This window comes from Somniosus microcephalus, chromosome 28 (genome assembly GCF_052327205.1).
Source record: "Somniosus microcephalus isolate GS21.2 chromosome 28, FLI_Smic_1.0, whole genome shotgun sequence".
Classification (NCBI taxonomy): Eukaryota; Metazoa; Chordata; class Chondrichthyes; order Squaliformes; family Somniosidae; genus Somniosus; species Somniosus microcephalus.
Window position 1 is genome coordinate 40,361,438 of NC_141014.1, and position 22,814 is coordinate 40,384,251.

At 48.7% G+C, this 22,814-nt stretch overlaps 1 protein-coding gene across 2 annotated transcripts in view; it reads left to right on the plus strand.

Moving 5' to 3' along the window:
- Window positions 1-22,814, plus strand: part of cacng2a (calcium channel, voltage-dependent, gamma subunit 2a) — a 126,831-nt gene that overhangs the window by 95,787 nt on the left and 8,230 nt on the right. For both annotated transcript variants that reach the window (XM_085968990.1, XM_085968991.1), the window contains exon 3: window positions 2,892-3,032. In XM_085968990.1, coding sequence (XP_085825116.1) covers window positions 2,892-3,032 — 141 coding nt within the window. The remainder of the gene's footprint in view (window positions 1-2,891; window positions 3,033-22,814) is intronic.

Genomic DNA, 22,814 nt, shown 5'->3' on the forward strand with positions numbered 1-22,814 from the left:
TTCAATAAGGAGGGAGAAGTGTAATAGAGCCACCTGGTGGACTACTGATGTATATAATAATAAAGCCATGTGCAGTACAGTTCTTACCGGAAGCCATGTTGTGCTGCTGTATATATATGCTGTGTCTCAAGATATCACAGATAGATTTTTGTTGGGTAAGGGTACCAAGGCATTTGGAGCAAAGGCGGGTAAATGGAGTTGAGGTGCAGATCAGTCATTATCTAACTGAATTGCGGAGCAGGCTCGAGGGGGCTGAACGGCCTCCTCCTATTCCTGTGTACAGATTGCCGCGAATGTCGCCTTGGGCTAGCGATGCAATCGCAGTTGTTCCATTGGTGCCCGGCTGATCCCGTAATCCAATGAAAGCTGTTCCACTATTGAAAAGAGACATGGGTTTGTAGCGAGTGTTGTGTCAGCGGAAAGGAAACTACACTTGATTGAATAATAGATGGCTGTGATTGAGTTGCAAGATGGTTACTCAATCAAGGGGCTTAGGTTACCTCACAGACCACAAGGAATCAGTTCAGCCGATTACAGCTAATGAGTGTGGTTGTCGCTCGGCCAACCATTGCTGTCTATTTGTTCTGGACTATGTTAGAACAAAAGCTTCATTGTGAGCCAATATTTGGCAACCAGCCCCAGCCCACATGGTGTAAAGCTGGATTGTTACAACCAAAGCATAACTGCCTGGTTTGTAACCCAACCTACTTATGACCCAATTTGTCATGTGAATTTATCGCTGTTGAATCACACAGCACAGAAGGAGGCCATTCGGCCCATCGTGGCTGTGCCGGCTCTTTGAACGAGCTCTCCGATTAGTTCCACTCTCCCCCTGCTCTTTCCTCACAGCCCTGCAAATTTTTCCTCCAAGTATTTATCCAATTCCTCTTTAGAAAGTTACTATTGAATCTGCTTCCACCGCCCTTTCAGGCAGCGCGTTCCAGATCACAACAACTCGCTGCGTTTATAAAAACATGTTGCCCTCCAAGTTCGCAGCGATCACATGATGATGGAGATGGTGGTGCCTTTACCATCAGAGGCTCGGAGTGTCATCTAGATTAATGGTGCTGACTCCCATCTTCAGAGGCAATGTAGCCTCACACCACAAGGTGAATATCCCACACATAGGATCTGTCCAATGTCAGCAGGCTTGGCTACTTCATGGGACTGAGCAACCCCTTAGAACTTTCGACTGCCTCATGAAATCAAATGGCTTGCAAATCCACAGGAACAGGAGGAGACCATTCAGCCCCTTGAGCCTGTCCCGCCATTCAATGAAATCCTGGCTGATCTGTACCTCAACCCCTCTACCCGCCTTTACTCCGTATCCCTTGATACCCTCACCCAACAAGCATCTATCGATCAAAGTCTGGAAAGCTCCAATTGACCCCCGGCATCCTCAGCTTTTCGGGGGAGAGAGTTCCAGATTTCCACCACCCTTTGTGTGAAGAAGTGCTTCCTGACATCACCCCTGAACGGCCTGGCTCTAATTTTAAGGTTACGCCCCCTTGTTCTGGACTCCCCCCACCAGAGGAAATAGTTTCTCTCTCTCTACCCTATCAACTCCTTTTAATCATCTTAAACAGCTCGATTAAATTACTCGAGGGAATACAAACCAGGTTTATGCAAACTGTCCTCGCAATTTAACCCTTTTACGTCCCAGCTGATGAAGTCATTCCTTACCCTCTTCCCGCCAACACTTGGATCAGTCTTACTGACTCTCCTTTGAGTGGCCCCCTTATATTGCTGGGTACTGCGGGGGTTGTGCTTTGCCGAATTCCTGGTCCAAAATGCTCACCGCAATCCACTCTTTGTAAAGAAGCAGGAATGGGGAAAAATTCCTTTCAGCCCCACTAAACCCCCACTCCTTTCGCAGGCCGTGTACAATCCCCTCTGTCGTGGATCCTTCCCCTCACATGTATGGGTGGGCTTCACAAATCCATGGTCCCAGCACAAAGCTTTGAACATCAAGAGTGTTTATCGGGAATTCTTGCGTGGAGGTCAGTTCCTCCTACGGGACGTTCCATCCATAGATTTTATATGAACTTCTGCTGTGCGGCGCTCCGTGTCGGGAGTGTGAATTTGTAAAGTCTACGCTTACATGTGGGGTGGAATCCAGTCTCGCACCGCCGCTCTCCAACCCTGGCCTTCTGCCCTCCTTCCATTATGGAAAGACAATCGTGGACAGTCCATTCTGACCCTCTGACCCGCCGACGTACCCAGCCAATGGTTTTCACTCGAGCTCGGCCCCAGGTAGTGGTTTGCAGTTGTAATCAAATTTGGCCTCACCGTAACCAATCCTATTGAGAAGAAACGAGAGGCGGAGAGACTGGAGTGAAGAGGTTGGAAACAGTCGAAAGTCCCCACATGTGTCAGCAAGCTGTAACGCCCAATATTGGGCTGGATTCCAATCAATTTAACCTTATTTCTTAATGTGACCTTGAAAGCTTTATTTTATGAATCAGTGTTCCTGGGCAAAATATTAAGTTCAAGGCTTGTAAAAGAAAAAAAAATCTCTCAATGATTCTTTATTGTTCTTTTTTCTTTCCCTTTCTCATCCACTCTTTTTTATCTATCTTTCTTTATCACCTTCATCTATTTATCTTTCAACCCCTCTTTCTATCTTTCTTTCTCCCCCTCCTTCTGCCTTTCTCTTTCTATCTTTCTTTCACTCTTTCCCTCTATCTTCCCCTCTCCCCCCACCCCTTTCTTTCTGTTATCTCCTTTTTTTTAAATCCCTGGTGAACCTTTCTTTATTCGAATTCTTTCCTGCCAACTCTTGTTCTGTGCGTCCGGTCTCACTCTTTGCTCGACATCGCTCTCTTTTCCTCGCTCTCTTCTCTCTCTCGCTCTATCTTGCCCCCTCTCCATCCCTTCCTCTTGCCCCACAGGCGCAGTCCGAGCATCCAGTATCTTCCCCATCCTCAGTGTGATCCTACTCTTCATGGGTGGCCTGTGCATCGCAGCTAGTGAGTTCTACAAAACTCGACACAACATCATTCTCAGTGCCGGCATCTTCTTCGTATCTGCAGGTGAGAGACCTTTCTTAATCTCATGTCTATCCGTGTAGTCGCCTTTTCTTTTTGGCCGGGTCCAAAACTAGGCAGGGGGGGAAGGGGACAGAATAGGGATGGAGAAAAGGAGGAGAATATGGTTTCGAGTTCTGAAATAAAAACAGAGAATGCTGGAAACGCTCAGCAGGTCAGGCAGCATCTGTGGGGAGAGAAACAGAGTTAACGTTTCAGGTCAATGACCCTTCGTCAGAACTGGAAAAAGTTGGAGATGTAACAGGTTTTTAAGCAAGTGTCGGGGCCGGGAAAGAGGGGAGGGGAGGAAAGAACAAAGGGAAGGTCTGTGATGGGGTGGAAGGCAGGAGAGATTCAATGACAAAAGGGATGATGGTGCGGGGCGGAAGGAGATGGTAATGGGACAAGTTAAGAAACAAAAGATGGGTCTAGAGGAGGTGTAATTGGGAATGGCAGAATCACCAAGCGCTACCGTGTGGAAAAAATAGGGGCCGAGGTTATGGTCTGAAATTGTTGAACTCGATGTTGAGTTCTGAAGGCTGTAAAGTGCCTATTGGTGCTGATGTTGGGGGTGTTGTTCGAAACCTCAATAACTCGTGTGTGTGCATCATGGAAGGATTGAAGTTCTCTTTCTTGGAAATCATTTTCGAAATTGTCCAAAATCCAAACTGTCCCGTCCATAGCCACGCAGGTGGCAAATTGAACACTGTTGTCTCTGCACGCTTTGGATTTGAGAGTTTGTCTATTAGATTACGTAATGCTAACGTGAAGGAGTATAAAGAAGGGTTACGGCACTGAGGACGGCAGTGAATGAGCTGGTGACGAATGTCGGCGTACCATAAAATGATGGAATGTGGGTGTATGTCCGCACAGGGCAAATGCGATGATTTATCGGTCTCAGTGTGAGACTATAGATGCATCAATGTTTCAATTAAGCAACAATTCGCACAGACTGATGACGTCTCTCAGTCCGCGAGGCGGAATTCGTGAGCGAGCCGCTGAATCTATCTTGAATATCGAGTTTTTTTCCAACCACAATAAATCCAGCTGTGTTTTAATTCTCCCAAATGCTGAATTGTTAGGGAACCATATAACAGCAATATATCGCAAGGTGTCAGAGGTGCTGAATGAGAAAGTGAAGGTGAAAGGGAACCGTAGTATGTAGCTGGTACAGAGCGAGTCTTGTGGAGCGAAGTAAAATGGATAAAGTGTCATCCTCAGTGAATGGAAATCCGGCAACAGAAACAACTTGCATTTATACAGCACCTTGAACATAGTAAAATGTCCCAAGGTGCTTCACAGGAGCGATTATTAAAATTTGACACCGAGCCACATAAGGAGATATTCGGACAGGTGACCAAAAGCTTGGTCAAAGAGGTCAGTTTTAAGGAGCATCTTAAAGGAGGAGAGAGAGGCGGAGAGGTTTAGGGAGGGAATTCCAGAGCTTGGGGCCCAGGCGGCTGAAGGCACGGCCGCCAATGGTGGAGCGATGGAAATCGGGGGATGCGCAAGAGGCCGGAATTGGAGGAGCGCGGAGATCTCGGAGAGTTGTGGGGCTGGAGGAGGTCACAGACATAGGGAGGGGGAGAGGGCCGTGGAGGGATTTGAACACGGGGATGAGAATTTTAAAATCGAGGTCATTGGGAAAGATTTATAAACAGTGGCTGAATTTAGCAAAATGGAAAAAAATGCGAATGTGAAAGTATCCATTTTCCTACATGTTATTAGATAATAATTTGAACTTTGAGGAAAGAGAGGAGTTGGGGGTAATGGCGTGTAAATCTGATAGAGACTGCAATCCGGAATGACATTTTACACAGCAACAGTACAAATGTTTCAGGTGTCCAGAATGCAGAAGTAAATGTTGATTAATGTATAATTGTATTAAGAACTCGCATTAATACCTGTAAGTGTGGGGAGCTGACAATGACTGCTAGAATAATCTTTTAAAATTCATATCGGGGTGTGGGCGTCGCTGGCAAGCCCAGCATTTATTGCCCATCCCTAACTGCCCCTCGAAGGTGGTGGTGAGCCGCCTTCTTGAACCGCTGCAGTCCGTGTGGTGAAGGTGCTCCCACAGTGCTGTTAGGGAGGGAGTTCCAGGATTTTGACCCAGCGACGATGAAGGAACAGCCGATATATTTCCAAGTCAGGATGGTGTGTGACTTGGAGGGAAACTTGGAGGTGGTGGTGTTCCCATGCGCCTGCTGCCCTTGTCCTTCTAGGTGGAAGAGGTCGCAGGTTTGGGAGGTGCTGCCGAAGATTATAGCGATCTGGTTGAAGGACTGTGTTGTTTGCCAGCAGAGTATGGTTGACCTTAGTAATCCACACACGAGGAGAGGTACTGTTCACACTGCAGGAAAAAAATTAAAAATGGACATTGTCCGAATGGAGGACTTGAAAGTCACAAAGAAGGTCCAAGTCAATGGGTGAATATTTTCATAACTGTTGAGAAATCAAATGGTGAATTGTGAAATCTCGGCTCTGGGGGCATTTTGAGCTTTAAGCTCCTCGGGGAATGATAGCATGGTTTAATATTGCAAAAGATTATAGATGTGTCCTCAGGCTTTTGGCAACTAAACCAGATTGCAGCAAGCTCCAAGTTAAGTGTGTGCAACATTCCTTATTAGAGGTATAGATTTTCCCTGTGACATTGCACTTTGTTCTAAAATTATATCACAACATTCAGTCTTGGGCCTGTGCTGTAAACTGCAATGGTGCCAATGATTACAGCTTTGGTAACGATTTTACTGATTTTCCATTGTTCCAATGTGCACGATTCACCGGAATTTTCTGTGCCACACCGATTGGATTTCCAGTAAAGACTAATGTTAACTGACACCAACCAATCCCTTCCCTGGTGATGTGCAATCTCGGGCAAACGATTTTTTTTTATTGATGTAGAAGCACTTTCAGATGAGACGTTAAACCGAGGCCCCATCTGCTCTCTCAGGTGGACGTAAAAGATCCCACAGCACTAATTCGAAGAAGAGCAGGGGGAGTTCTCCCCGGTGTCCTGGGGCCAATATTTATTCCTCAACCACCATCACTAAAACAGATTATCTGGTCATTTATCACATTGCTGTTTGTGGGATCTTGCTGTGCGCAAATTGGCTGCCGCATTTCCTACATTACAACGTCTCCACTTCAAAAAGTACTTCAAAGTAATTAGGGAGAAACTTCTTTACCCGGAGAGTGGTGAGAATGTGGAACTCGCTTCCACAATGAGTGGTTGAGGCGAATAACAGAGATGCATTTAAGGGGAAGCTAGCTAAGGAATAGAAGGATATGTTGATGGGGTGAGATGAGGAAGGGTGGGAGGAGGCTCGTGTGGAGCATAAACCCCCGCACGGAGCAGTTGGGCCGAATGGCCTGTTTCTGTGCTGTAAATACTTTGTAAGAATAACAGATATCCAGAGTGACTTGCTAGCTGCAATCTAATCGAGGAGGTTGGATGGTTTATACGTAGAATTATAGATACTTGGGAGTGAGTTGCAGCCTGGAATCAAAGCGAGGATTTGGAATGAATTCTACGTAGATTAACGATTTTACAGACTAAAATCTAGTCGAGGGGTTTGGATGTGCTAACTTTTGTGGCATTGCACTAATGCTGGTTTCCTCAGCCGAAACTGCTCACTATTCATAAGACCATAAGGACCAGGAGCAGGAGTCGGCCACTCGGCCCCTCGAGCCTCCTCCACCATTCAATGAGATCGTGGCTGATCCAATCTTGGCCTCCACTTTCCCGCTCTCTCCCCATAACCCTCGACTCCCCTGTAGCTCAAATATCTGTCAATCTCCGCCTTAAATATATTCACCGACTCCGCCTCCACAGCTCTCTGGGGAAGAGAATTCCAAAGATTCACGACCCTCTGAGAGAAGAAATTCCTCCTCATCTCCGTCTTAAATGAGCGACCCCTTATTCTGAAACGATGCCCCCTAGTTCTAGATTCCCCCACGAGGGGAAACATCCTCTCTGCATCTACCCTGTCAAGCCCCCTCAGAATCTTATATGTTTCAATAAGATCACCTCTCATTCTTCTAAACTCCAATGAGTATAGGCCCAACCTGCTCAACCTTTCGGTCATATGTCAACCCTTTCATCCCAGGAATCAACCTCGTGAACCTTCTCTGCACTGCCTCCAATGCAAGTATATCCTTCCTTAAATAATGAGACCAAAACTGTACGCAGTGCTCCAGGTGTGGTCTCACCAACGCCCTGTAAAGTTGCATCAAAACTTCCCTACTTTTATACTCCATACCCCTTGCAATAAAGGCCAACATTCCATTAGCCTTCCTAATTACTGCTAAGAGAACCCCCGGCTTCTCTTCCCCCCCCTACCAAACATCTCCTTAAACCCCTCTCCCCTGCCTCCTCCACCCTCACCTCCAACAACAAGTGCGAGGAGCTCATGGATTTTTTTGTCACCAATATTGAGACCATCCGTTCAGCTGCCTCTGCCGCTTCCCCCCTGCCCTAGCCCTGAACTTGCATCGATCTCCCCTCATGACCTCTCCAAGCTCATCTTGTCCATGAGACCCACTTCCTGCTCCCTCAACTCTATTCCCACCAAACTGTTGACCACCCAACTTCCTTTCCTGGTCCCTATGTTAGCTGATATTGTTAACGGTTCATTCTCCTCAGGTACTGTCCCTCTCCCTTTCACATCTACCGTCATCACCCCCTCCTCAAAAATCCTTGACTCCTCCATCCTTGTAAATTACCTTCCCCTCCAACCTCCCTTTCCTCTTCAAAGTGTTGAACGTGTTGTCGCCTACCAATTCCATGCCCATCTCTCCCGGAGCTCCAAGTTTGAATCCCTCCAATTAGGTTTCCGCCCCTGCCACAGTACCGAAACGGCTCTCATCGAAGTCACAAATGACATCCTTTGTGACTGTGACAAAGGTAAACTATCCCTCTTCATCCTTCATGGCCTGTCTGCAGCCTTTGACACGGTTGACCACTCCATCCTTCTCCAACGCCTCTCCACCGTCGTCCAGCTGGGTGGGACTGCACTCGCCTGGTTCCATTCTTATCTATCTAATCGTAGCCAGAGAATCACCTGCAACGGCTTCTCTTCCCGCTCCCGCATCGTTACCTCTGGTGTCCCCCAAGGATCTATCCTTGGCCCCCTCCTATTTCTCATCTACATGCTGCCCCTTGGCGACATCATCCGAAAACACAGCATCAGTTTCCACATGTTCACTGACGACACCCAGCTTTACCTCATCACCACCTCTCTCGACCCCTCCACGGTCTCTAAGTTGTCAGGCTGCTTGTCCGACATCCAGTTCTGGATCAGCAGAAACTTCCTCCAAATTAATATTAGGAAGACTGAAGCCAATTTTTTCCGTGCCACAAACTCCGTTCCCTAGTCACCGACTCCATCCCTCTCCCGGCAACTGTCTGAGGCTGAACCACACTGTTCACAATCTTGGTGTCATATTTGACCCGAAGTTGACCTTCCAAACCCATCACTAAGACCGCCAATTTCCACCTCCGTAATATCGCCCATCTCCGCCCTTGCCTCAGCTCATCCGCTGCTGAAACCCTCATCCATGCCTTTGTTACCTCTAGACTCGACTATTCCAACGCTCTCCTGGCCTCCCACATTCTACCCTCTGTAAACTTGAGGTCATCCAAAACTCTGCTGCCGTGTCCTAACTCGCACCAAGTCACGTTCGCCCATCACTCCCTGTGCTCGCTGACCTACATTGGCTCCCGGTTAAGCAACGCCTCGATTTTAAAATTGTCATCCTTGTTTTCAAAATTGTTATCCTTGTTTTCAAATCCCTCCATGGCCTCGCCCCTTCCTATCTCTGTAATCTCCTCCAGCCCCACAACCCTCCGAGATATCTGCGCTCCTCCAACTCTGGCCACTCCGTTCCATCACTGGCGGCCGCGCCTTCAGCTGCCTCGACCCTAAGCTTTGGAATTCCCTCCCTAAACCTCTCCGCCTCTCTCTCCTCCTTTACGACGCTCCTTAAAACCTTCCTGTCATCTGTCCTAATATCTCCTTATGTGGCTCGGTGTCATTTTTGTCTGATAATCGCTCCTGTGAATGTCCTTGGGACGTTTTACTACGTTAAAGGCGCTATATAAATACAAGTTGTTGCTGTTGGTCAGTCTGTGAACTTGTGTGGGTGGATTTAGAGGAGTGGTTTTGTTATATTTGTAGCATTCAGCGAAGTACCTCCAGAAGTGTGTATCACACTCTCACGCACATGGCTTTCTCGGCACTGACTGGGCTGCCCTCTGATTTGAAGTGAGCAAGTTTAGCTTGCTTGAAGCATGCAGTTTGCTTTGGTGCTGGGCCCACTTTGACTAGCTGGTGCCTGAATGAAACTCTGAATGCTCTGGATTCCCTGTGACCCTCCTCTCCCGGAGAATCCATTCGGAATCCCCTTGTTGCGATTGCGATGTTAGCACTGAATGCTCTTAACGCATTTGTCTGAAACTCCTTTGTCTGCTTTGGTAATGAAGGCGTCAAAGCCACCTAAAGAACTTACCATGCCGGATATTGGCATTCTGTGGTGAGCGTTGTGGCTTTTTCTGATGCGGACTGAAGCATTTGCTCTTGGTGTCTCTCACTGGAGATATTCCCTCCGACGCTTCTTGTCTGAGTTCACCCTCCTCAAGCCGTGTCCTCCTAGCTCTTTTCACGCGCAGTGTGCCTCCAAGCCAAGAACCCATTTCGTGGCAGCCAAGGGCGCGACTCCACCCTCCAGTGGTAATTTGGGCGGGTGTACGCCAAACCAGTGACCGCCAAGCCTAGACTTTCTGGAGCAGAGGTTCGTCTCGGGGGGTTCCTCATGGGCCACCCGCTGTACTCTCCGTCCAATACTACGTCCCATTGACGTCGATTTTATGGGCTGTCTGACGCCGCCATATCACACAGGCCCCTGCAGCCCAAGTTAAATTTCAAGCCCTCTGTCGCTTCACATTCCCTGCCCCACCCTTCCCCATTGATTGGAGTTGATCTCCAGGGACTCCACTGAAATGGGAACAGGGCGGGTGCGGGGTCTTCAAGGCCTGCCACAGAGCGGGGGTGTGAGTAACCTCGAGCTACCCGCAAAACCTCATTTAAATACACAAGGTTACGCGGCCTTTACTTTGGTCTGTGTAAGGCCGCAGTCTTGGTGTCTGCAGAGGCTTAAAACAATGAAAACCCGGCAGCCCTCCTCTTCCAAACACATCCGGGGGATTCCCGTTGGGAAGCCCGTTGGTGTGAGTCAATGAGGCTGGCGGTGGGGTGGGGTGAAAACATCATCTAGAATAACTGGCACAAACATTGATAAAAGTCTTGAGGGGGAGAAATTCCCTTCCTTTGTGCCTCCCGTGGGGGGCGCTAATGGGGCGCAAAGGCCTTTTCGCCCGGGCCGTGCCCCCCGCCAAACTTGGCCGGCGGTTAGCGGCGGCGCTGCCGGATTGCGCCCCGATCTCACGCGCCCGAAGATCGCGACGTCATCTCCGGAACGCGTTGCCCTGGCACAAAAATTCCCCTCCGCACCCCCCCCCCCCCCCACCCTGCAGCAGCGCCGGGCGCAGGCAGCGACCGCTGCGGGGGACGCGAGCAGGGCGGATGTTAAAGGTGAGGGGGCCGGACGCAGAGTTCGCAGCGTGGGGCCCCTTCCCTTTGATTCAGGGAAGACCTCCTGCGCCCCGGGTCGCGAACTTCCCCGCCTCTTGCGCGCCGAGAAGGAAGGGGAGCGCTTGGTTTAGCGCCCCACCTCCCTCTTGGAGCATAAAATGGGAATATCAGCGAGGCCGGAAGAGGTTAGCGCCGGGCGCTAACTCATCCAGCTTTCCTGATTTGGCGCCCCAAACAGGGCTCAAGAGGAATTTCTCTCCCTAGGTTTTTCTAGCTTAACTCGGAAATAAATAAACAAAAAAAAGCTACAAAATGGCTTCAGCAAACTTAGCTTTTACATTACTGTGCCCCTTCCGTGAAACACAGAAACATAGAAAAATAGGAGCAGGAGTCGGCCATTCGGCCCTTCGAGCCTGCTCCGCCATTCAATATGATCATGGCTGATCCTCTATCTCAATACCATATTCCCGCTCTCTCCCCAGACCCCTTGATACCTTTTGTGTCTAGAAATCTATCTATCTCCTTCTTCAATATATTCAGTGACTTGGCCTCCACAGCCTTCTGTGGTAGAGAATTCCACAGGTTCACCACCCTCTGAGTGGAGAAATTTCTCCTCATCTCAGTCCTAAATGCCCGACCCCGTATCCTGAGACTGTGACCCCTCGTTCTAGACCCCCCAGCCAGGGGAAACATCCTCCCTGCATCCAGTCTGTCTAGCCCGGTCAGAATTTTATACGTTTCAATGAGATCCCCTCTCATTGTTCTAAACTCTAGTGAATACAGGCCTAGTCGACCCAATCTCTCCCCATAAGGCAGTCCTGCCATCCCAGGAATCAGTCTGGTGAACCTTCACTGCACTCCCTCTATGACCCTACAATTCACTTATCGCTGCCTAGCAGACTGAGGGAGGTGAGATACTCCGTTGCTGTGAGGTCCAGGGAATATTTTCAGGTGAGCAGGAACAAGAAAGGAGAATTCAGAGCAGAAATAACCAGAATCATATCAATAGGATTCAGAGAGATAAGAAAGATGTATATTACTTTGGTCGGAGGTTTAGAGGGGAGTTGAGGAGCACTTTTTTCACCCAGAGGGTGGTGGGGGCCTGGAACTCACTGCCTGAGAGGGTGGTAGAGGCAGAAACCCTCATTGCATTTAAAAAGTACTTGGATACGCACCTACAGGGCTACGGACCAAGAGCTGGAAAGTGGGATTGGGCTGGAGAGCTCTTTGTCGGCCGGCACGGACACAATGGGCCAAATGGCCTCCTTCTGTGCCATAATCTTCTATGATTCTATACTACTGGAGTACACAGGGGAGGAAGTGATGCTTCAGTTGTACAGAGCTCTGGTCAGGTCCCACCTGGAGTCACTGTGTTCAGTTCTGGGCCCCGCTCCTCGGGAAGGATATACTGGCCTTGGAGAGGGAGCAGCACAGATTCACCAGAATGATACCAGGGCTCAGAGGGTTAAATAACGAGGACAGGTTGCACAGACTGGGCTTGTATTCCCTTGAATACAGAAGATTGAAGGGAGATCTGATTGAGGTGTTTAAAATATTAAAAGGAGTTGATAAGGTCAATAAGGCGAAAGTATCTCCTCTGGTGGGGGGAGTTCAGAACAAGGGGGCTTAACCTTAAAATTAGAGCCAGGCCGTTCAGGGGTGATGTCAGGAAGCACTTCTTCACACAAAGGGTGGTGGAAATCTGGAACTCTCTCCCCCAAAAAGCTGTTGGTGCTGGGGGTCAATTGGAGCTTTCAAGACAGAGATAGATAGATTTTTCTTGGGTTAGACTATTGAGGGATGTGGAGTTAAGACGGGTAAATGGTGTAGAGGTACAGATCAGCCATGATCTAACTGAATGTCGGAACAGGTTTGAGGGGCTGAATGGCCTCCTCCAGTTCCTATAACTACAGTACAACCTGTTTATAATTGCCACCTTGGGGTGGTGTTTGCACGCTGTAGAGATGAAAAGAAAGAAACCATTCTTGTAAATCTTTTCTGCACCCTCTCTAAGGCCTTCACACCCTTCCTAAAGTGCGGTGCCCAGAATTGGACACAATACTCCAGTTGAGGCCGAACCAGTGTTTTATAAAGGTTCATCAGAATTTCCTTGCTTTGGTTTGGCGGGCGTATTGTGGGTTAGTTTTTTGCTGGGATTGGCAGAATAATTTAGTGGATTCCCTGGTTGGTTTTCACTGGGTTTGCGATGTATTTAGGACGGGTTTGCTGATTTAATTTACATACATTCTCTGCCGTATTTAGCAGTGCATTTGGGGCACGGGCTTTGAGTGAGTGTGCTGGTCTATTTTGGCTGGGTTTATGGGTGGGATATCTGGCATATTTCAGGTGGGGGCTATTTCCACTGATCACCGCTTGTATTTACTGTAGATTCGCTGGCGTATTTTGCTGGCATTTGCTTGTGTATTTTGGGTGGATTTAATTGTATTCATTGTGGATCTGCTTGTAAATCTTCGATGGGTTTAGTGGTGTACAGGAGTCTCTAGGATTGTATTGGCTGGGTTGGCTGAAGTATCAGTGGCGGTTTTGTTAGTTGGGTTATTTGGATATGTTTGGTGATGTGATTGATTTTTTTTTAAGTGGGTTTTCAAGTGGATTTTGGTCGTTCCTGCCGGTATATATGAGTTGATTTGCTCGTGCCTTCAGGCAGGTGTGTTGGTGAATTTTAGCCACGGCTTTTGGACGTACAGTAGTTGGTTGAGAGTTGCGTTGTCAATGGGTTTGCTGGAATATTTAGATGGCTTCTGATATAAGAAAACTACTAGGCACTTGGTCTAAGCGTTGAACAAAGCTTTAATCAACTGTTTTACAACATGGAGGTCTAGTTGTGTCCTTCACTAGTTCCTGTTAAGAATGTCCTGCGCAAGCTGGGCCCGTGCCCGAGTATTTATACTGTTCCTGGACAGCGCCACCCGCAGGCTGCTCAGTATTATTTCATAAGTCTTTCTTTCATGAATGACTGATTCATGTCAGCTTCCGTACCACCTCCGTAACATCGCCTGTCTCCGCCCCTGCCTCAGTTCATCCGCTGCTGAAACCCTCACCCATGCCTTTGTTACCTCTCGACTTGACTATTCCAACGTTCTCCCACTTTCTACCCTCCAAGTCACACACCATCCTGACTTGGAAGTATATCGCCGTTCTTCCATCGTCACTGGGTCAAAATCCTGGAACTCCCTCCCTAACAGCACTGTGGGAGTACCTTCACCACACGGACTGCAGCAGTTCAAGAAGGCCACTCACAACCACCTTCTCAAGGGCAACTAGGGATGGGCAATAAATGCTGGGCCTTGCCGGCAATGCCCCATCCCTTGAACAAATAAAATAAAACCCTCCATAAACTTGAGGTCATCCAAAGCTCGGCTGCCCGTGTCCTAACTCGCACCAAGTCCCATTCGCCCATCACCCCTGTGTTCGCTGACCTACATTGGCTCCCGGTTAAGCAGCGCCTCGATTTTAAAATTCTCATCCTTGTTTTCAAATCCCTCCATGGCCTCGCCCCTCCCCATCTCTGTAACCTCCTCCAGCCCCACAACCCCCCGAGATATCTGCGCTCCTCCAATTTGGGCCTCTTGAGCATTCCCCGATTTCCATCGCTCCACCATTGGCGGCCGTGCCTTCAGCTGCCTGGGCCCCAAGCTCTGGAATTCCCTCCCTAAACCTCTCCGCCTCTCTCTCCACCTTTAAGACTCTCCTTAAAACCGACCTCTTTGACCAAGCTTTTCGTCACCTGTCCTGGTATCTCCTTATGTGGCTCGGTGTCAAATTTTTGTCTGATAATCGCTCCTGTGAAGCGCCTTGGGGTGTTTTACTACGTTAAAGGTGCTATATAAATACAAGTTGTTGTTTTATTTTGTGGGTGTGTTTATGGTTCGTTCGTGGTTGGTTATCGGTGGGTCTTTAATTTTATTTGTGGTCCGCTTCTGCTGCTGGGTTTGCAGTGGGATTCCTAGTTCATTACATTCAGGCTTCACATTGCAGGCACTGTTGATCAATTAAATGTCATTTTTTTCATAAGCTGGCTTAATTTTAATGCATGCAGCACTGTTGGTGGATCAGGACCACTATGTTCTAACTTTATCCTGTAAAAGGGGCAGTGTGTTTGAACAAAATGCTGATTTATTTAGAGAGGGAGGAACCATCTAGACACAAAAGGCATCAAGGGGTCTGGGGAGAGAGTGGGAATATGGTATTGAGATAGAGGATCAGCCATGATCATACTGAATGGTGGAGCAGGCTCAAAGGGCCGAATGGCCGACTCCTGCTCCTATTGTTCTATGTTTCTATGAGAGAGAACCCTGATGTCATTGTTTTTGTTTTGTTTTTTTACATGATACCATTTGGCAAACCTCTTCTTAATCGGGTTAACTGTGTCCTTTACAAGTTCTATTCACGGCCACTGTGGAATTAAACGGAATAACATCCGAAAAACTGGTATGACTCACAGATCTTGGCACATGTATCTCTCCCTTAGAAGAGTTTTGGATTAAAACATAGAAGATAGGAGCAGGAGTAGGCCATTCGGCCCCTCGAGCCTGCTCCGCCATTTAATGAGATCATGGCTGATCATCCAAATTCAGTACCCTGTCCCTGCTTTCTCCCCATATCCCTTGATCCCTTTAGCCTTAAGAAATATATCTAACTCCTTCTTGAATATATTTAATGAAATGGCCTCTACTGCCTTCTGTGGTAGAGAATTCCACAGGTTCACCACTCTCTGGGTGAAGAAATTCCTCCTCATCTCAGTCCTAAATGGCTTACCCCTTATCCTTAGACTGTGACCCCTGGTTCTGGACTCCCCCGTCATTGGGAACATCCTTCCTGCATCTAGTCTGTCTAGTCCTGTTAGAATTTTATAAGTTTCAATGAGATCCCCTCTCATTCTTCTAAACTCCAGCGAGTACAAGCCCAATCGACCCAATCTCTCCTCATACGTCATTCCTGCCATCCCAGGTATCAGTCTGGTGAATCTTCGCTGCACTCTCTCCATGGCAAGAACATCCTTCCTCAGATAAGGCGACCAAAACTGCACACAATACTCAAGGTGCGGTCTCACCAAGGCCCTGTACAACTGCAGCAAGACATCCTTGCTTCTGTACTCTAACCCTCTCGCTATGAAGGCCAACATACCATTTGCCTACTTAACCGCCTGCTGCACCTGCATGCTTACCTTCAGCGACTGGTGCACAAGGACACCCAGGTCTCGTTGCACTTCCCCTTTTCCCAATCTATTGCCGTTCAGATAATAATCTGTCTTCCTTTTTTTGCCACCGAAGTGGATAACCTCGCATTTATCCACACTATACTGCATTTGCCATGCATCTGCCCAATCACCCAACCTGTCCAAATCATACTGGAGTTTCTCTGCATCCTCCTCACAGCACACACACCCACCCAGCTTTGTGTCATCTGCAAACTTGGAGATATTACATCTAGTTCCCTCGTCTAGATCATTTATATATATTGTGAAAAGCTGGGGTCCTAGCACCGATCCCTGCGGTACCCCACTAGTCACTGCCTGCCACTCGGAAAAAGACCCGTTTATTCCAACTCTTCGCTTTCTGTCTGCCAACCAGTTCTCTGTCCAAGTCAATACCTTACCCCCAATCCCATGTGCTTTAACTTTGCACGCTAATCTCTTATGCAGGACCTTATCGAAAGCCTTCTGAAAGTCCAAATACACCACATCCACTGGTTCTCCCTTATCTATTCTACCAGTTACATCCTCAAAAATTCCAGTAGATTAGCCAAGCATGATTTACCTTTTGTAAATCCATGTTGACTTTGTCCGATCCTGTCACTGTTTTCCAAGTGCTCTGCTATTACATCTTTTATAATGGACTCTAGCATTTTCCCCACTACCGATGTCAACTTGTTTTTTATACAGTTCCGTTAACATAGTAAAACCTCCCAGTGCACTTCACAGGAGCGATTATCAAACAAAATTTTTGACACCGAGCCACGTAAGGAGATATTAGGGCAGGTGACCAAAAGCTGGGTCAAAGAGGGAGGTTTTAAGGAGCGTCTTAAAGGAGGAGAGAGAGGCGGAGAGGTTTAGGGAGGGAATTCCAGAGCTCAGGGCCCAGGCAGCTGAAGGCACGGCCGCCAATGGTGGAGCACTAGAAATCGGGGATGCTCAAGAGGCCAGATTTGGAGGAGTGCAGAGATCTCGGAGGGTTGTGGGGCTGGAGGAGGTTATAGAGATAGGGAGGGGCGAGGCCATGGAGGGATTTGAAAACAAGGATGAGAATTTTGAAATCGAGGCGTTGCTTAACCGGGAGACAATGTAGGTGAGCGAGCACAGGGGGTGATGGGTAAACGGGACTCGGGGCGAGTTAGGACACGGGGCAGCAGAGTTTTGGATGAGTGCAGGAACACTGGGTAGCCCAGTATATTTAGACATTGTCTTTTCACCTCTGTAAACTTCAGCTCATCCAGAACTCGGCTGCCCGTGTCCTAACTCGCACCAAGTCCCGTTCACCCGTCACCCCCTGTGCTTGCTGACCTACATTGGCTCCCGGTTAAGCAACGCCTTGATTTTCACATTCTCATCCTTGTTTTCAAATCCCTCCATGTCCTCGCCCTTCCCTATCTCTGTAACCTCCTCCAGCCCCACAACCCCCCGAGATCTCTGCGCTCCTCTAATTCTGCCCTCTTGAGCATCCCCGATTTTAATCGCTCCACCCTTGGCGGCCGTGCCTTCAGCTGCCTGGACCCTAAGCTCTGGAATTCCCTCCTTAAACCTCTCCGCCTCTCTCTCCTCCTTTAAGACGCTCCTTAAAACCGACCTCTTTGACCAAGCTTTTTGTCGCCTGTCCTAATATCTCCTTATGTGTTTCGGTGTGAAATTTTGTTTGATAATCGCTCCTGTGAAGCGCCTTGGGACGTTTTACTACATTTAATATAAATACAAGTTGCTGTTCTTGTCTGCATCCAGCCCAGTTGCATTGGGGCAGTCACATCTCTTTATCCCAACTGGGCCATAGTTCACCTGGCGCAAACTTAATGCCACCTCAGTGAAGGAGGGCAAAGGGATGGCCGGCATAGGAAGGGTACATTGGTGGCTCCTCCTTCAAAGGGTGGTGATGATGAGAATTCCTCTTTAAAAGGGCTCTTGCTGCTCTCCCAATAGTTCAGTGGGTCTAAGCAATGAGTAGCTGGCAGGTTCCGGGTCCGATACCGGGGCCACGCTGAGTTAGCTGACCCGTGCCAAGGGCACGGCAATTGGCTACGCGCCACCTGGGAGAGTCAAGTGAACCACGGCCCCTCATCCTGATTGCTATTCAAGGACTAGGGGACACCGATTTAAGGTTTTGGGCAAGAGATACGGGGGGGTGTGAGGAAAAAGTTTTTTTACGTAGCGAGTGGTGAGGACCTGGAACTCGCTGCCGACGGAAGTGGTGGAAGCGGAGACACTCAATCTTTTCGAGGGGGAGACTGGATAGGCACTTGAGGGAAATAAACTTGCAGGGCTACGGGGATAGAGCGGGGGAATGGGACTGACTGGATTGCTCTACAGAGAGCTGGCATGGACTCGATGGGCCGAATGGCCTCCTTCTGTGCCGTTATAACTCTATGACCCAACACAACTCAACTTTCATGACCTCGGGACATCCCAAAGCGCTTTACAGCCAATGAAATACTTAAAACATAGAAGATAGGAGCAGGAGTAGGCCATTCGGCCCCTCGAGCCTGCTCCGCCATTTAATGAGATCATGGCTGATCATCCAAATTCAGTTGAAGAAGGGTCAAACCCGAAACGTCAACTCAAATTTCTCTCCACGGATGTTGCCTGACTTGCTGAGTTTTTCCAGCATTTTCTGTTGTTAATCCAAATTCAGTACCCTGTCCTTGCCTTCTCCCCATATCCCTTGATCCCTTTAGCCTTAAGAAATATATCTAACTCCTTCTTGAATATATTTAATGAATTGGCCTCAACTGCCTTCTGGGGTAGAGAATTCCACAGGTTCACCACTCTCTGGGTGAAGAAATTCCTCCTCATCTCTGTCCTAAATGGCTTACCCCTTATCCTTAGACTGTGACCCCTGGTTCTGGACTCCCCCGCCATCGGGAACATCCTTCCTGCATCAAGTCTGTCTAGTCCTGTTAGAATTTTATAAGTTTCAATGAGATCCCCTCTCATTCTTCTAAACTCCAGCGAGTATAAGCCCAATCGACCCAATCTCTCCTCATACGTCATTCCTGCCATCCCAGGTATCAGCCTGGTGAATCTTCGCTGAACTCCCTCCATGGCAAGAACATCCTTCCTCAGATACTTTTTGAAGTGTGGTCGCTGTTGTAATGTCGGGAAACGCGGCAGCCAATTTGCGCACAGCAAGATCCCACAAACAGCGATGTGATAAATGACCAGATCATCTGTTTTAGTGATGTTGGTTTGAGGGATAAATATTGGCCAGGACACTGGGGGGAACTCTGATCCATCGAAAGCTGCGTGTGGTCGACACGCTACACCTGAGTTTCTGAGCAGTCAGCGGCTCCATTAACGGAAAAACTCACGTCTCTGCCTTTTGAACGCGGATCACATGAAGTAATTCTGCTCACTTGGCTCCGACAGTGAAAATATGTGATTAAGAGTGTGTTAAACAGCAACTTCTAGTCCACCACCTCTAATTAGTGCTAGTGTTACTCACATGTAAATAAGACACAGGTGGATGAGGAGAGGTGATACTGAGAGTGATACCCTAAACCTAACACAATTTATCCCAACACAATGTGAGGTTTAATTATTCATTTCTTTCCGGTGATTTTTTTTTAAACATCTCTCCAATTGCTTCCTTGCCCAGCGTGGAACTGAGTCAGTGTCGAAGAGCTGGGTTTCCAAACTGTCCCCGGGAGTGTGTCAGTATTTACAGGGGGTCCCCGGGAGTGTGTCAGTATTTACAGGGGGTCCCCGGGAGCGTGTCAGTATTTACAGGGGGTCCCCGGGAGTGTGTCAGTATTTACAGGGAGTCCGCGGGAGTGTGTCAGTATTTACAGGGAGTCCCCGGGAGTGTGTCAGTATTTACAGGGGGTCCCCGGGAGTGTGTCAGTATCTACAGGGGGTCCCCGGGAGTGTGTCAATATTTACAGGGGGTCCCCGGGAGTGTGTCAGTATTTACAGGGGGTCCCCGGGAATGTGTCAATATTTACAGGGGGTCCCCGGGAGTGTGTCAGTATTTACAGGGGAATCCCCGGGAGTGTGTCAGTATTTACAGGGGGTCCCTGGGAGTGTGTCAGTATTTACAGGGGGACCCCGGGAGTGTGTCAGTATTTGCAGGGGGTCCCCGGAAGTGTGTCAATATTTACAGAGGGTCCCCGGGAGTGTGTCAGTATTTACAGGGGGTACCCGGGAGTGTGTCAATATTTACAGGGGGTCCCCGGGAGTGTGTCAGTATTTACAGGGGAATCCCCGGGAGTGTGTCAGTATCTACAGGGGGTCCCCGGGAGTGTGTCAGTATTTACAGGGGGTCCCCGGGAGCGTGTCAATATTTACAGGGGGTGCCCGGGAGTGTGTCAGTATTTACAGGGGGTCCCCGGGAGTACATAATAAGAACATAAGAAGTAGGAGCAGGAGTAGGCCATACGGCCCCTCGGGCCTGCTCCGCCATTCAATAGGATCATGGCTGATCCGAATTTAGACTCGCGTCCACTTCCCTGCCCTCTCCCCGTAACCCCTAATTCCCTTATCTGCTAGGAAACTGTCTATCTCCATTTTAAATTTATTTAATGTTGCAGCTTCCACAGCTCTCTGGGGTAGCAAATTCCATAGATTTACTACCCTCTGAGTGAAGAAGTTTCTCTTCATCTCAGTTTTGAAAGGGCAGCCCCTTATTCTAAGATTATGCCCCCTCGTTCTAGTCTCACCCATCAGTGGAAACATCCTCACCGCATCCACCCAATCAAGCCCCCTCACAATCTTATATGATTCGATAAGATCGCCTCTCATTCTTCTGAACTCCAATGAGTAGAGTCCCAACCTACTCAACCTTTCCTCATACGTCAACCCCCTCATCTCTGGAATCAACCGAGTGAACCTTCTCTGAACCGCCTCGAGAGCAAGTATATCTTTTCTTAAATATGGAAACCAAAACTGCACGCAGTATTCCAGGTGTGGCCTCACCAATACCCTGTATAACTGCAGCAAGACTTCCCTGTTTTTATACTCCATCCCCCTTGCAATAAAAGCCAAGATTCCATTGGCCTTCCTGATCACCTGCTGCACCTGCATACTAACTTTTTGTGTTTCATGCACCAGGACCCCCAGATCCCTTTGTACTGTAGCACTTTGCAGTTTCTCTCCATTTAGATAATAACTTGCTCTTTGATTTTTTTCTGCCAAAGTGCATAACCTCACACTTTCCAACATTATATTGCATCTGCCAAATCTCTACCCACTCACTTAGCCTGTCTATGTCCTTTTGCAGGTTTTTTATGTCCTCCTCACTCACTGCTTTCCCTCCCATCTTTGTATCGTCGGCAAACTTGGATATGTTGCACTCGGTCCCTTCCTCCAAATCGTTAATATAGATTGTAAAGAGTTGGGGTCCCAGCACTGACCCCTGCGGAACACCACTGGTTATTGATTGCCAGCCCGAGAACGAACCATTTATCCCAACTCTTTGTTTTCTGTTAGACAGCCAATCTTCCACCCATGCCAGTATATTACCCCCAATCCCGTGATTTTTTATCTTGATCAGTAATCTTTTGTGTGGAACCTTGTCAAATGCCTTTTGGAAGTCCAAATACACTACATCCACTGGTTCCCCTTTATCCACCCTGTATGTTACGTCCTCAAAGAATTCGAGCAAATTTGTCAAAAATGACTTCCCCTTCATAAAACCAAGCTGACTCTGTCCTATTAAATTATGTTTATCCAAATGCCCTGTTACTGTTTCCTTAGTGTGTCAGTATTTACAGGGGGTCACCGGGAGTGTGTCAGTATTTACAGGGGGGTCCCTAGGAGTGTGTCAGTATTTACAGGGGGTCTCCGGGGAGTGTGTCAGTATTTGCAGGGGGTCCCCAGGGAGTGTGTCAGTATTTACAGGGTGTACCCGGGAGTGTGTCAGTATTTACAGGGTGTACCCAGGAGTGTGTCAGTATTTACAGGGGGCCCCCAGGGAGTGTGTCAGTATTTACAGGGGGTCCCCGGGAGTGTCAGTATTTGCAGGGGGTCCCAGGGGAGGGTGTCAGTATTTACAGGGAGTCCCCGGGAGTGTGTCAGTATTTACAGGGGGTCCCCAGGGAGTGTGTCAGTATTTACAGGGGGTCCCTGGGAGTGTGTCAGTATTTACAGGGGGTCCCCGGGAGTGTGTCAGTATTTACAGGGGGTCCCCGGGAGTGTGTCAGTATTGACAGGGGTTCCCCGGGAGTGTGTCAGTATTTCCACAGGGTCCCCGGGGGTGCGTCAGTATTTACAGGGGGTCCCTGAGAGTGTGTCAGTATTTACAGGGGGTCCCTGGGAGTGTGTCAGTATTTACAGCGGGTCCCCGGGAGTGTGGCAGTATTTACAGGAGGTCCCGGGGAGTGTGTCAGTATTTACAGGGGGTCCCCGGGAGTGTGTCTGTATTTACAGTGGGTCCCAGGGAGTGTGTCAGTATTTACAGGGGGTCCCCGGGAGTGTGTCAGTATTTACAGGGGGTCCCCGGGAGTGTATCAATATTTACAGGGGTCCCCGGGAGTGTGTCAGTATTTCCACAGGGTCCCCGGGGGTGCGTCAGTATTTACAGGGGGTCCCTGAGAGTGTGTCAGTATTTACAGCGGGTCCCCGGGAGTGTGTCAGTATTTACAGCGGGTCCCCGGGAGTGTGGCAGTATTTACAGGAGGTCCCGGGGAGTGTGTCAGTATTTACAAGGGAACCCCGGGAGTGTGTTAGTATTTACAGGGGGTCCCCGGGAGTGTGTCAGTATCTATAGGGGGTCCCCGGGAGTGTGTCAGTATTTACAGGGGGTCCCCGGGAGAGTGTCAGTATTTACAGGGGGGCCCGGGAGTGTGTCAGTATTTACAGGGGTTCCCGGGAGTGAGTCAGTATTTACAGGGAATCTCTGGGAGTGTGTCTCTATTTATAGGGAATATCTGGGAGTGTGTCAGTATTTACAGGGGATCCCCGGGAGTGTGTCAGTATTTACAGGAGGTCGCTGGGAGTGTCAGTAGTTACAGGGGGTCCCCGGGAGTGTGTCAG